The sequence below is a fragment of the Neolamprologus brichardi genome, chromosome 7 (assembly GCF_056152115.1).
Source record: "Neolamprologus brichardi isolate AB-2024 chromosome 7, ASM5615211v1, whole genome shotgun sequence".
Lineage (NCBI taxonomy): Eukaryota > Metazoa > Chordata > Actinopteri > Cichliformes > Cichlidae > Neolamprologus > Neolamprologus brichardi.
In genome coordinates this window covers 55,879,887-55,894,846 of record NC_142110.1, presented here as the reverse complement: position 1 = coordinate 55,894,846, position 14,960 = coordinate 55,879,887, and the positions used below count along the sequence as shown (strand labels likewise).

Sequence of the window (14,960 nt, the reverse complement as noted above, 5' to 3'; positions counted from 1 at the left end):
GGTTTCTCCGTTCTGTACTGAAGAGTGATGATGTTTATGCAGACAAATCAGTAATACTAAGGATATTTGTTAGGCTACAAGCCATCTTTATCTAAGACTTGGGAGGCCTATTGCTCACTCTTTATTTCCCCTAAGAAGCCAAAGTTGGATTTCTTGAACTGATGTCACAGTCCCATGTGGTCCTGAGATGAACATGAGCAAACGTTAGTCATGGTGTTGATCTAGCTGACTCTTCATTTCTCATAAGAGAGCATTAAAAACACGCAGTGACCCTTAGCATGTTGCTCAAAATACACTATGATCCAAAGCATATGGGCTCTTGAAGATAGCAGTCTTGATGTGGTCTCATCATCTCTGATCCTCTGATTTGATCTAGAATTGTATGGATTTATAGACACATTTCCATGCCATTATTTTTTGTTGTTCTCACAGCTGTCAGACTGCACAAAAAATACTAAAAGGAAAACCAGTAAAAGGCCACTGATAAATCATTTTTAGCCTTATTTAACAAATCCACCCCCAGCTTGCTGAATTGATTTATTCTGACCAACTTGCTTTTGCCTTCTTTCCTAGGAAGTGTGTAGAGAGCTCTGGTGCCTTAGCAAAAGCAACCGTTGTGTAACTAACAGTATTCCTGCTGCAGAGGGGACCCTGTGCCAGACAGGCAACATTGAAAAAGGGGTAAGTCATCTAGTGTTTCTCAGACATTTAAAGGTTAAAGTTTTTTTTCCAGATACACAATTTTTAATATTAGAAGAAGATGACTCAAATAAATACAAAAATGCTATTTTTAAATGATGATCTCATTTATTAACAGGAAAGAAAAGGGATAAAAAAAAAAAACAACCTCCAACCTAACCCTGTGTGAAAAAGTAATTGCCCAAACTTGTTCAATCATTAATTAACTGCGATTCACCACATTTTGTGGAAATCTGAGCTAGACACACCTAGTTGTGATTACTGCCAGACGCGATGAATCAAGAAATCACCTAAATAGAACCTGTCTGACAAAACCTGTCTCAATAAAGAGAGAAAGTCATTAACATCTATCACTCTGGGATGGATTGCAAAGCCATTTCTAAGGCTTTGGGACTCCAGTGAACCATGATGAGAAGCATTATCCACAAATGGACAAAGCATAATACTCCAAAAATCCTTTGACAACTCATCTAGTAGGTCAAAGATGAATCCAGAACAACAGAACTACAGGCCTCGCTTGCCTCAGCTTAGGTCAGTGTTCATGATTCAACAATAAAGAGAAAAAAAAGAGCAAAAATGGCATCCATGAGAGGAGTTCCAAGGAGAAAGCCAGTGCTGATCAAAAAGAACCCAAAGGCTTACATTTGCTAAAAAGCATATCAGCAGCTGAACCATGATGGTTGTGTGATGATCTGAGACTGCTTTACTGCTTAGGACCTAGATGACAGAGGTATGATAGAAGTATGAATTCTGCCGTCTCCCAGAATCCCCTAAAGGAAAATATCCAGCCACCGGTTTGCATCCTGAAGCTCAAGAACACATTTGGGTTATCCATCAGGACAATATGTAAATATAAATATGTAATATAAAACAAAATGTAGGTTTTACAATGGCCTAACCAAAGTCTGGTCTCAAATTAAATTGAGATGCTTTGGTATAACCTTTAGCAGGTCATTTATGCTTGACCCTTCAGTGTAGCTGAATTGAAACAATTTTGCAAAGACGAGTGGTCTAAAATTCCTCCATTTCAGAAAGAGTGTAGGAAGCCATAAATGTGTTACTGTCTCTTGCAAATCTTTTGCCATCTACATGCACAGAAATTTGAAACTAAAGAGAAATTCACATTAACTACTTGCATTTTCAGTATAGCCAGAAGCTCATCAATATGAAAGTTCAGAAATTCAGAAATCCCTCCTGAAATAGTGATAGTTACTGTGGGATAGATATTTAAATGCAAATGGCCTAGGCACTAGGCAACTTGACTCTTATCTTCTTTTGGTTTTCACATACTCCTTTTTTGGGATCACCACAGTGGACAATCTGCTTCTATCTCTGGAATCCTCCTCTAGCACACTAAACTTCTGCATGTCCTCCTTCACTTCACTACATCCATGAGTCTCCTCTGAGGTCTTCCTCTTTTCCTCGTGCCTGGCAGCTCCATATTCCACATTTTTGTCCAGTATATCCACTATCCATCCTCTGCACATGTCCAAATGATCTCAACTTTGTCTCCATATTGCTCAATCTGAGCTGTCCCTTTATATTGGAATATAACCAGAATACAACCAACTGTTACCAGTCAAGTCAAGGACTCTATTAGAAAGAGCCACATCGCAGATGAATTGCGCTCATCAGCACAGACTGATTCAGACTGGTTACAACATTGACTGCGTTTATAAAATAGATTGCAGTTACTTGCAAACCTTTGCCACTATGTCTGAGAGAGATTGTGGGAAATCCAATTTGGACTGTAATTCTTTGGAGACAAGTTGCCTGTCACCAGAGATTGAGAGTTAAAATACTTATGAGTTGCTTGCCTGCTTAGTGAGCGGTTGTGGCAACTCTTCGCTGTAGGTGGGTGAAATTGGTCACAATGAAGTACATGGTGTCTGTTTGCAATTGCTTTGGTCGACAGCAGGTTACTGTTGTCAGCTGTAGTTTTGATGGAAGTTGCCAACTTGTCTGCACACACTCACCTAAGCCTCTAAGTGTTTGTGAAAATGTCAGGAGTGTCTTACAAATTGGAAACAGACACTGTTTACCTTCACAGTTGTGCTTTTTGAAATGTGCTGGTTTCAGAGGTAACGCAACTTTTATTTTATGCACTTTGCATTGCACCTTTTCAAGTTTCACTAACGCTCTGCACTTAGTTAGCAACTGTTTTTATATGAGTCAGTTAACGATGGGTGACCGCGGCAATCTGCTCGTGACCAAAGCAGTCACAAGGAGGTTTTTGGTTCAGTGGCCTGCAGTGACCGATTTCACCCAACGACAGCCAGCAACCGTCAGGGAATACACATTTCTTCCAAGTGAAAATAGGCTGCCAGATGGACCAAGCTACCTCTAGAAGTTTATATGTTTTAAATTAGAATTTGGGTGAACCTGCCCTTTCAGCACTGCAGCTATATTTAATACCTGTGATGTGAAACAAGCACTTTTATTCTCTTCTCTGTGTGTAGCTAGTGGTACCTCACTAGTGTGCACTCATGCATTTGGTACAACCACACACCCACACACACATACACAAACTCACAGACGTAAGCAGGCCAGGCTTTAGGTCATCAGCCGAGTGCTGATGCCAGCCAGGTTAGGGGAGACTGTTTTAACACGGATTACGGCAACCATTGTCACCGGATGGTCCGAGGGGTAAAAGGGAAGAATAGGAGAGTGTCACGAGCTGTCACCCATAATTACCATTAGCTCAGTGGAGCCTTTGAGGACCAGGGCCCACGGACAGAGTCCTGTACAACACAGGGGGCCCCAGGTAGAGCCCGGGGGGCTTTAGAACAGCTTTTGGAGCAGCTTTAGGAGAGCCAGTGGCATACTCTGTCTGCCCCTGCTGGGGACGGCTTCAAAGGAATATGAATGTCAGCCATTTCTCACCCAGCGTGTAATGGAGAGAGGCCCTTCCAACAGGACCAGACGGAGATAGAAGTAGAGACTGGGGGAAGGGAAAGCGGGAGGGGAGACAGCCAGGAATTAACCAATAGAGGGGAGCTTTGCGTTTCTTCTGTGTGTTCAAATTGACCAATAAACTTACAGTTAACGCTGAGGTTCTGTGCCCGTATCAGTTGGTCCTCCACATTTCTCTTTCTCCACACTGCTAATCTTGTTTAGACAGTATCTCAGAAATTAAATGAGAGGTAGAGATAAAGAAAGCAGCAGCTCAGCCTAGCCCTCACCTTGACTGTACCGTTCTCTAGAGGGTTATTAACCTACTGACACAGTTGGAGGGACAAAGGAAAGTCTCTGATCCCCTCTTCCCCCACAACTCTGAACAGATTAACATGATTACTCCTGAAACGTAGTTCAGCTCTTTCTCTGCCTCACCTGTCTTGGAAATAACTTCCCATAATGGAAACATTAAATAAATATAGAAGAGTCACGAGATACACGAGAATTAATTATTGGACAAAATCTTCAAAAGTTGGACACTGCATGGCCAATATTTTCCTATATGCAGATATATGTTGAATTATGTGTCCTCATAAATTCTCATAAATATTCTAATAAGCTGTATGTTATAGCGAGAATGGGCCTCTTTAACTTGAAGCTGGTCAGTGTGTCTGAAGAAATTATTAAGATATGTAATAACCAAAGTTTTCCACTCTGTGCATACTTCTGCTTCTCCCCACCCAGTGGTGCTACCAGGGGGAATGTGTTGCATTTGGTACCTGGCCTCAGAGTGTGGATGGAGGCTGGGGGCCATGGTCCATTTGGGGGGAGTGCAGCAGGACCTGTGGGGGCGGTGTATCCTCCTCCATGAGGCACTGTGACAGCCCAGCGTAAGTAGGCAAAGTAAGCCACAGCAAGCTGAACACACACATCCAGGTCCTTGCCTACAAGTGTGTGTTTGTGTGTAGATGTGCGTGTGTATGCGTGGCTGTGCGGATGTGTCCTAGTGCGAGTCAAGCTACAGTAATTATACAACAGTCATGTCTGAAATATTCACAAGGCTAAATGCTTCTTTAGTGGGAAAAGTAAACTGGCAGACCTAAAGTAAAAATATGTTGACTGCTACAGGTAATGACGCTTTTAATTTATGACAAGTGTAAATATTCTGACATGTGGTACAGTGATTTTAATGTTCATTTTAAAATCCTCCACCTGTTTAGAAAAAATAATGATTTAGCAGCTCGACAGACAAATGCAAGGGGTGAATATCTGAGTCACATTTGTCATTATTAAACATATTTAAGAATATTGCTGCATATTTGCTGGACGTGTAAACATCTCTACTGCCCAGAAAACCATTAGTTGTTTTTTTTTTCTTGACATCGAGTTGAGGCTCTAAAATGAAAGTTGAACCGATGTCTCGGGCATTACTGTGACATTGGTTCAAGTAATGTGTTCAACATTGCCTGGATGACTGGTTAGAATTTCTAGTAAGATAAATTTTACAGTAGGTATGGATAAACAAAGCAACCTTCTGCTTTAAAGTCCCCCAATTACCCTACTGAGCTAAGCAGCTTCAAATCTAATGTGGTAATTGTAATTTTATAATACATTAAATTCACCATTCCTATAAACAATAGAATTTATATGTACAAAACCATAAATAACTTTGTTCTGTGTGGAAATAATATCCGTTCATCTGTCCTACGTTATTTTCTTTATACATGCTGCCTTTGGGACTCATTTTCAAAAAGCATAATATCTCGTTTCACTGCTATGCTGACGACATCCAAATCTACTTCCCCCTGAATCAGGATGTCCAGTCCTTATTAGTGCCTTTGTTCAATTGTCTGCGGGAAGTAAAAGATTGGCTATTACAAAACTCTCTAACTCTAAATGAAAATAAAACAGAAATTATTGTTTTTGACAGTCCCATTCCCCTGGACCAGCTGACTAATACACTGGGGTCCTATGCCAGCCATCTCTCTTATAACGTTAGAAATCTTAGTTAGTTAGTTAGCTAGTTAGTTCGTTTTCTAACCGACCTTCTCGACGTGTATAGCCCCAAGAGAGCGCTCAGATCCTCTAACCAGCTGCTCTTAGTGCAACAAAGGCCCCGACAAAAGACCAGAGGGGACCGAGCTTTTGCAATGGCCGCACCCAAACTCGGGAATAATCTTCTTATCGATGTCCGCATGTCAGATTCCATTCAATTGTTTAAATCCCACTTAAAAACTCACCTGTTCCATCTAGCGTTTGAAGCAAATTAGTTCAGACCTGGTCTGCAGTTGTGCTGTGTAACTGTAACTACAACTGGTTTTAATTGTTTTTAACTGTTTTCTGTTGCTTTTGTTGTAATCTGCTTTGCTACCTTGTGTGAAGCACATTGATGGACACTGTCCTTTTTAAATGTGCTATATAAATAAAATATTGATTGATTGATTGATCTATTGTTCCATTTTTGCTGTACTGTGATCAGTTTTGACCATGGAGATGACATTGGGGTTTCAACCATGTTTTTGGCTTTGGAATTCCCATTTTTAGCCTCATTATGAATGTTTTTACTGTCACCATTTGGATGTGACCAATAACTTGTGTAAACCCACACCCATTTACTGGCAGTAAGTCGTTAGCTTGGATGATCTCGTTTTCTGATAACGACCAAAATTTTAAAAATCTCAAGTAAGTCTCAAACTCAGTAGGAGAGTTCTAAGTAGGTCAAGACTTCTATTGAATCAATGAATTAAGTACTTTTGAAGAAATAATTTTACTTAATAAGGTATAAAAGGTAGGTATAAAAATACAGATCTAGTGTGGACACCATTGGTTGAAAATTGTTTGGTGGTCCTTCCATTCTGCTGCATACCGAAGATGACGATCGTTGATGGTAGGACGTGAACATTGTTCCACACACTTCTTGATTGTTATGAGTTCACCATCTGGGTACTTGTAGTGCACTGTGCATAAGTGTATTTCACTGTCACTGTGAAACACACTTATGCACTCAAAACAGCAAGTCTAAGTGGAGAAGTGTGCAATATGAGCCGTAGTAACTGGCTTTCCAAGGCTCAGTTGAAAGCCTGGATTTCTTCTTTACCATTTTCTAAATTTGAACAACAGGGACAGATGTTATTTGAAATGGGGAAAGAAAGGAATACACCAACGCAACTGTCAGTATCCTGAAATTACCACAAAGACCAATATTAGCTGTTTCAGATAATACTTTGCAGCCATTACAACTGACTGTAAAGGTTCTTAGTCCTTGTTCTTGTGCAGTTTCACACAGTCTCGTTTAATGTGACATGTGCAATAAGTTAAGACATAGCTTACTCTTCTTCGAAGATTATGGTGATGCGTAGGTTTACTTTAAAATCTCCCATGTGTCCTCACTAGACAAATCATTGACCAGTGCATCTTTGGCGGGCAAGTAGACATCTGGGATCTTTATCCTTCTTCCATTGTAGCATTCCTTTGTTTTGGAAACTAGGTATTACGTCAAACACGTCATGGGAAGGCAAGAAAAAGAGCCAGGGTGAACCAGAGGGAAGGAAGAAAAAGGGGAGGAGGTGAAGGCACAGGCATAATGTGGAACACCTGTGTAAGGTGATCACTGCTGCTCAGCCATCAGTGCAAAGAGGAGGGAGGCAGAAAAAACACAGCCAGACACAGCCTCTAACACATTCATTACATGGCCTGTCTCACAGTTTTTTTGCAATAAAGTGAAGGGAAGGGAGGCTTCTGAAGGTGAGAAAAAGCAGAGAGATGATAGGGAAAGGAAAAGAAAACCTTCAGAGATGTGGTAGATGTGTAGTGAAGAGTAGAAGAAGGAAAAGCGTGAGTTAAGAGTCATTAGACTTGAAATGCCATGTCACATTTAAGAGCTCTTAGAACAGCTTGGATTTCCTGAATGAATCATTGGCACAGATGCTCAACAAAGCAGCAAATGCTGACACACAAACACTCTTTGTTTTCTGGCAGAGACTTTTTTTGCGCCTGTTTCATCAGAAAAAAAAAAAATCTCTTATGTACTGTTTGCCCTAAAGATAATCTCTGAGAGGAATTTGTGAATATAATTTACAGCGCTTTATGTGGTTTGATGTAAAGTGTTTCTTTTCCCCATCCCTCATTTATTTCTGTTGTGTCTCTCAGCCCATCTGGAGGAGGCAAGTACTGTCTCGGAGAGAGGAAACGATACAGATCCTGTAACACTAACGTGAGTTTCTTCATTTCTTTGCCTCCCTCTTTCATTTTCTGCCAAGTAGCATGCGAGCGACTTAAAAAAATGTTGGATCACCTCTTTGCTCTTCCACAGCTCTCCTCCAGAACATGTTATCTTAGAAAAGGGCTTTACAGGCTGCACACTAGCACACAGCATCACGTTGCCTTTAAGCTTTCTGACATATTTTCTCCTGGAACGTAGGACAGACAATGATAAAAATGAACAGACAGAGATTCAATATTCCCCTGGTGACTTTGGGTTTATTCGCGCCCTCTGTCATTTTATAGTTCATTTATTGTTTGTGACACTTCACTTGAGTCAAACAATGATGACAGTTCAGGGTGTATTTCATAAGAAGCAAGCTTTTTTTTTTTTTGAGGTCTGGAGCAATGTTTTATCCAAATATTTGACATGGCTGCAAGTTAAGATCTCTGTTCAACTATTTCTAGGTGGCCTTTTTCACTAGGTGAAAATTGAAATAGTTAGGGCCTTAGTAGACATTTAACCACAAGTCTTAAAAATAACAGTTCTGAGCAAGCACCGAGTGTTTTCTTTGGAAAATAAGCAATGTCCCTAACCACTATTTCATCACACTAACCACACCTTGTCCAAAGAAGCATGTGTGTGTGAGAGAGCGTGCCAAATGTAGATACAATGACAAATACTCACAAATTATCCTCAAAAGTATATAAATGAGTGGGCCAAGTTTCATGGCAGACAGCCTATTTATTCAAAACAGTTAAACTGGTAGTAGCAGTCCTTGGAAAAAGGTCTGATGATTGCCAGAGTCATTAGGATCTCAACTCTTTAGCATAGTTAAAAAACATATGTCTTAATCATAATCTTTTCCCTATGCCATACATGTTGAGATATTTCATTACCTAAATTAAAACTGGTGGTGCTGGTGATGTCAGATGGTCACTAGAATTCATCCTCTGATTACCATGCATACCTTCAGTATAAAGATTTTATCACAGTAATTATTGCAATATTCCACCAAACTGGTGGACTACCAAGAGCATGCCAATCATAGAACCATCCCACTAGCATCTAACTTAACGTGTTATCTCTAAGGACAGTTAAATGAGTATTGCCTTGACTGGTTGCGAGTAGTTGCTGGAGGTAGCTGCTGTAAAATAGATTGCTAATCCCAATCATCCATGCCTAAAGACTTGTCAGTGACCCTGATAATAGCCAGAAGTTACCAGTTTACCGGTTGGCAAGTGATTGTAGGAGGTTGCTTAGCACTTGGCAACAGTGGGAAGAAAAAAAACCCTTTTAACAGGAAGAAACCTCTGAGATTAATAATAACAACTTTGTTTTAACATTCTATAGGAATCAATTTATTTTGCATAATATTTCACAATTTTATTTTTGTGCTAATTCTGTTACCTTTTATTATTTATATTTTGTCTTCTTATCTGACTTCTTTTGTTGTCTTTTTCACTTTAAGTTTTAATGTGCATTAGCCTCTGAATTCAATCTTTATTTCTCATTTTTGGTCAAGCACTGGTAGAGCACTGCATTTAGCAGATTAGCATTTAATTTGATTTGTTTATAAAGCCCACTACAAATACCACATTTTGTTTTATATTAAGCTCCTCAAGAGGCACAGACGATACCTTTTTAAGAACTTTAATTTTTAAAGTCAAGATAATGAAGGGAAAGTGTCAAGCAACTGGACTCCAGCTGCTTAAATGATAGGACTTTTCTCCCTTTTTGTGCCTTCTGTTCTATTATTATTTTAATCAGTCGATAATCAACAAGTTAAACATTGATGAAAACCCAACATTATTAAAATGACCTTTTCTTTTGTTCCAACAGATGTTAGCACATGTAAATCTCATTTGGTACTGTGTTTTCATTTCAACACACACTTGCAATAATATTATTCTGTCTCCTCTGACTGGATCTGCATGTTTGATGTGCAAGTTTAAAGCGGCTAAATTGGCAAAACACTTGAATGGTAATGAAAGTGGCCTATCCTCCCTATGGCCCACTCCAGCATGGAACACTTTGAGCATGTGAAATACAGCTTTGACCCGAGAGCCTTTATTTGTACCGAGGGAGAGTGTTTTGCGGTTCCTAAGGACCTTTTCACACCAGCAAAGTGTTTCTTTCCACTTTTTACCTCCTCTTATTGGCGCATTATCCACACAGTGGAGTGCCATCCCAGAATCAGAGCCAGAACTCAGTCTGCCCCAGCCTGCATTCTATACTGGGCTGTTTCACCTCCTCTGGCTCGGTTTATGTTTCTAATTAGCTAGCCAAAGAAATGTTTCATTATCCATCATAAATCCACACATAAACAATTCATCTGAACACAGAACACAATGTTCTCAGACAGAAATGCCAAGAAACACATCTTCTTTAGTCTGTAAAAAAAATAAAATGTGACATTGTTAATAAAGTAGGGATCTTAGAAAATAAAATGAGCAGATAATTAATTTACTCAAAAGGCAACAACACGCAAACCTACACATAGACTCTGTAAAAGATGAATGTACCCCCCTTGATGTGATTGGTTTGTCAAGTCCTGTTTTAAAGCTTGATTTTAGCAATTTGGCTTTTCACAAGTCAAAGGAGGTTGGAGGGCTAAAGTATTAGCTGTTATCAGAGGTTCAGTTTAGGAATTTGAATTTGTTGAGGTGGAGAGTACCAGACCTGCGGGCTTGTTGGTACTAACCTGTGTAGTCACTCCCCAGACAAATTTCAATGCAGTGCAGATGGTGCTGGTTAAATGACGAAATATTGACATGAACCGATTACATGGCAGATCACACAGTTATTATATTGACAAGCTGCTGGAGATCACTCTTACTGACCTTAATTCCAAAGGTCATTAGCACCAGTCTAATGTGAACTGGGATAAGACATTCGATAATCTTGGTCCTTTGTATTCACATTCAGTTTCACTGTTGTTTGCAGGCCTGCCCTGTAGGATCTCGTGATTTCCGAGAGAAGCAGTGCGCTGATTTTGACAACTCCCCTTTCCGCGGGAAGTACTACAACTGGAAGCCTTACACTGGGGGTGAGTTCAGGACTAGTTGTGATCAGTTGTTTGTATAGTACATCCATGGTTTCAAAGTATTACTGTATAACATGAACGATTAATTACTATATAGGCAATGGTGTCTGGATGAAGTTCGATCAGAGTTAAATTCACTCCCACTGAATTCTTATTAAATAATTAATAATTACTCATTCTCAGTTTGAACTTGCTAAGAGTTGAAGCTGTTGTTCTGACAAAACTCTCTAAGAGCTGAGCTGCAAAGCCTCCCTATCATCCCTTTTGTGTCTCAAATGACAGTTTGCAGGCTAGTCTGGTTTCTGGACCCATCTCGGGCTTTTTTCCCCCTCTCTGGATCAACAGTTTTTTATTGAGCCAATACCAGTGGAAGGACTGTTGTATTGTCATAGGTACTGGCAGGAGTGTCTCTCCTTGAAGTCTTCAGATCTAGGAAAATATCCACTTAACTAAGACCACAAATATCTCAGAGAGAAGTGATAAAGTTTGAAGCATGTAAACACAGCTTTTGTTTTCTCTCAGAGATGTGAGAGCTTAAGTCTGTTTTGTCAAATCCATCACCTCCTCTCTTATAGCGCTCCGTGGGCTGAGGCGTCATGTAAAAACAGGAGATAACCTACACGTGGATGTCAGTGTAATTGTTTTTGGCAAGCAGCGCTGTCTCTGTTGTTGTCAATGTTACAGTGACGTCAAGTTTTGGGGGTTTTAGATCTGAGCACCGCTGACTTTCCCCCCCTCATGATTATTACTATCAACAAGTTAAGAGGAGATCCCAGAGCTGGCTGCAAGTCCTGGAATAGCATCGACATTTGCTGGTCTCTGTGTTGTTAGGGTTCTGTCAGGGGCCAGGTCACGCTGTCTGTTCCCTGTGTGAAACTGAACTTTAGGTAATGATGTGCTCGGTTTTCGTCCATGCTGTGTAACCCAGGTGGTGTGAAGCCCTGTGCGCTGAACTGCTTGGCAGAAGGCTATAACTTCTACACTGAGCGGTCTCCTGCTGTCATAGATGGCACCCAATGTCAGGCTGACTCGCTGGACATTTGCATCAATGGAGAGTGTAAGGTAAGGGAGCCAAAACCACATCTTCAAACACTTCTTGTGTTTTACAAATGTATTTTTGATTCTCATTATTGAAGGATATGCAGTTGTTACAACAAACTGTTGTTGCTACTGGCACTGGATGTATTAAATATTAAATATCTTTATATTTACCTAACCGCATCAGTGAGGCTCATGCATGAAAAATCAACCAGTGCCTCCAACCTGACTCCCTTACAATCAGCTGTTTGTTTGTTTTTTTCTTTGCACATGACAAAAACTAAGATTGTGGCTTTGGCTTATGAGTTCATTTACACATAAAAAAAAAATAGAGCTTAAAAGTTGTTTTCAGTCCAGGAAATTTCATGTGGCTAGTTTGAGGAAATATTGAGGTAACTATGAGGAAGCTATGAGGAATCAAAAATGCAGGGTAAAAAAGCCTTCTTGCTGTGAGGTGACAGCTCTAACCACTGCTCCAGCATGCCTTGTAATTATTGGACTTATTGTGTCTATTGTGTTTTTTAGTTAACTACATAATCAATAAACAACTGTTCTCTTAATAGTTTTTTGAGTAAGTAATTTTTGAAGAAAAACGTTAAGCACTAGGTTTATTATTTAGTTAATTAGAAGTTATTACTTTTTTTTTGTCTTATGTGATTATGAAAATAGTTTTTTTTTATTTGTTGATATTCTGTAGACCACTGACTTAAAGATTAATTAGCAAAACCAAGTTGTTAGCAGCAAGCATGCTGTAGTTGCACACCGTTTTGTAATTCAGTGACATTCTGAAGCCTCTGTTTTCTTAAAGTAGGAATTTTCTCGTGACAAATGGTTAACAGGTTTGCATTTACATGCAGTAAAGCCTTAGGCTAATCAGTTTCCCAGCTTGGTAGAATTGATCAGCCTTACAGCATTCACTTTTCTATTTCTTCTGTGATTAGCTAGCTTGTCAGCATGCAGTTACTGTAGAAGTCCATATCTGTTTAGTTTCGCATTTACTCAGAATGCATGTTTCTGTGCAGACCACAGTACAACTGGGCGGGCTGAAATGTATTGAGAACGTAAAGTGATACACAAGCCTGATTAAAATATGCAAAAGCCCATATTTGGCCGGCATTAAGTTTCAAATATGTGCCTTAAAGGGAGGGGAATGAAAAAAAAAAGAATTCTTTAGCCCTCTACTGAATGACTTTTTAATTTTTGGGGAAAAAAACATTTCTCCCTATTTTGGGGGAGCTTTGGGGTCCCTAATAATATATCAATCATAAAATTTGAAACCCTGCCCCCCCCAAACAGATATTGGTTTGTTGCGTCAAGGCAACACTAGTCAAACACAAAGTTATTCTATAATAAGTTTTATTAGTACAACAAGGATGAACAAATAAATAAACAACAAATAAACAATGTAAACATTTCACAGAACAATAAAACACCAAAATACATCCAACATTTGACCCTAACCCCGTATACACACACACACACACACACACACACACACACGTTGTGTTTCCATCACTTTTGGGGACATTACATTAACTAACATTCATTTCCTGGAGAATTATCCTGACCCTACCCATCACAAGTCCCTGCCTGAACCTAACCGTAACCCTGACCTTATCCTAAACCTAACCTTACCCTAACCCTGACTCAAGCCTTCACCCTAAAATTTAATGATTTACCTTGCAATTTGTCCCCATAAAGTTGGCGAGACCTCTCAATGTGAGTGTGTAAACAAATTTGTGTCCCCACAACAATAAGTAATACATGACCACACACACTCACACACACACACACACACACACACACACACACACACACACACACACACACACACACACACACACACACACACACACACACACAATATTACTTTACCAACTGACCCCTGAGCTCCTAAGTGTCCCTCAAACCTTATTCAGCGATCCACTCCTCTACTTCACAGTCGCTCCATAATAGCTCACTGTCCTCACTTTCTGATTATTAACTCGAAATTTAGAGAAACATAACTTGAAATTTTGAGTTACTTTTCTCAAAATTTCAAGTTAATAACTCGAAATTTCGAGTTAGCTCTGCCATAGGGCTGTGTGATATGACCAAAATCTCATATCCCGATATAAGAAATCTATCGTCCGATAATGATATAAATCACAAAAATGTAACATTTTCTGTAAATTCTGTGAGTCTCCGGCAGCTCGACTTGCGTGAAGTGTTTCCAGCTGAGCGTCGTGTACCTGGAGTCAAGTGTTTTAACCGATGCATGAAACTATACATTTTCAGACATAAGTTGTGAGTATTTATTACACAGCGTGCTGCGGCGAAAAGCCTGTTCTAACGTTTGAGTCTAAGGTTTATTTTTTAGCACCTGACTACTCTTTTTTGCTTCTCATCCGTAAATACTCTGAATCACGTGAAAGAGTATGCAGAGTATTTTGTAAAGTCTCAACAGGATCTTGAGCTTTATTGTGAAAGGTTTATGTAGAAAATAAACAAGCGGACACGCGATGGTTTTACTGTCGTTGTTGCTAACGACAACGCATAAAAACAGGCGCTTATCTGTCCGTAGTGTGGTTATATTAAATATAAGAGAAAGAGAGAACTTTAAGAAATTAATAAAGCCACTGCAGTGACCATCAAAACGATGAAAAAATATTGCCGTAAACAGTTTATTTTACGACGCCATGAAACTAACGATTGCGTAAAATGAAACAATAGACGTTTTTATATTGTCATCCGATATATATCGTTATATCGAACTCTGCCAATCAGTAATCTACGTGAATGAGGTCACTTTCTTGTTACCCGGAAGCATATGGCGCAGAGTAGTGCGCACTTAAAACCGGGTCGCATCAAATTGGCGCTTTCGCGAGTACGTTTGCTGATAGTAACGCCATGTGATTCGGGTAATAACACAAGGATTTCATCATTTTTGAAGCCACGCTGAAAATACTCAGCAATCTGTGCATTCATGACTGGATGTAATACCGGTAGCTTAGCTGTACCATTTGTACCTGAGGGTCCAACTCTGAGTAGCTCCTGATGCATTCATGTTAATGAGACATGTTATATAAAGTGTGTGTTATG

The 14,960-nt window shown here is 39.7% G+C and overlaps 1 protein-coding gene across 1 annotated transcript in view; it reads left to right on the top strand.

The window, feature by feature from the left end:
- adamts6 (ADAM metallopeptidase with thrombospondin type 1 motif, 6) overlaps nucleotides 1-14,960 on the top strand; it is a 75,628-nt gene that overhangs the window by 31,183 nt on the left and 29,485 nt on the right. Inside the window, exons 12-16 of the mRNA XM_087843901.1 lie at nucleotides 574-681; nucleotides 4,339-4,484; nucleotides 7,744-7,807; nucleotides 10,742-10,844; nucleotides 11,770-11,903. Of these exons, the coding sequence (XP_087700027.1) occupies nucleotides 574-681; nucleotides 4,339-4,484; nucleotides 7,744-7,807; nucleotides 10,742-10,844; nucleotides 11,770-11,903 (555 nt within the window). The remainder of the gene's footprint in view (nucleotides 1-573; nucleotides 682-4,338; nucleotides 4,485-7,743; nucleotides 7,808-10,741; nucleotides 10,845-11,769; nucleotides 11,904-14,960) is intronic.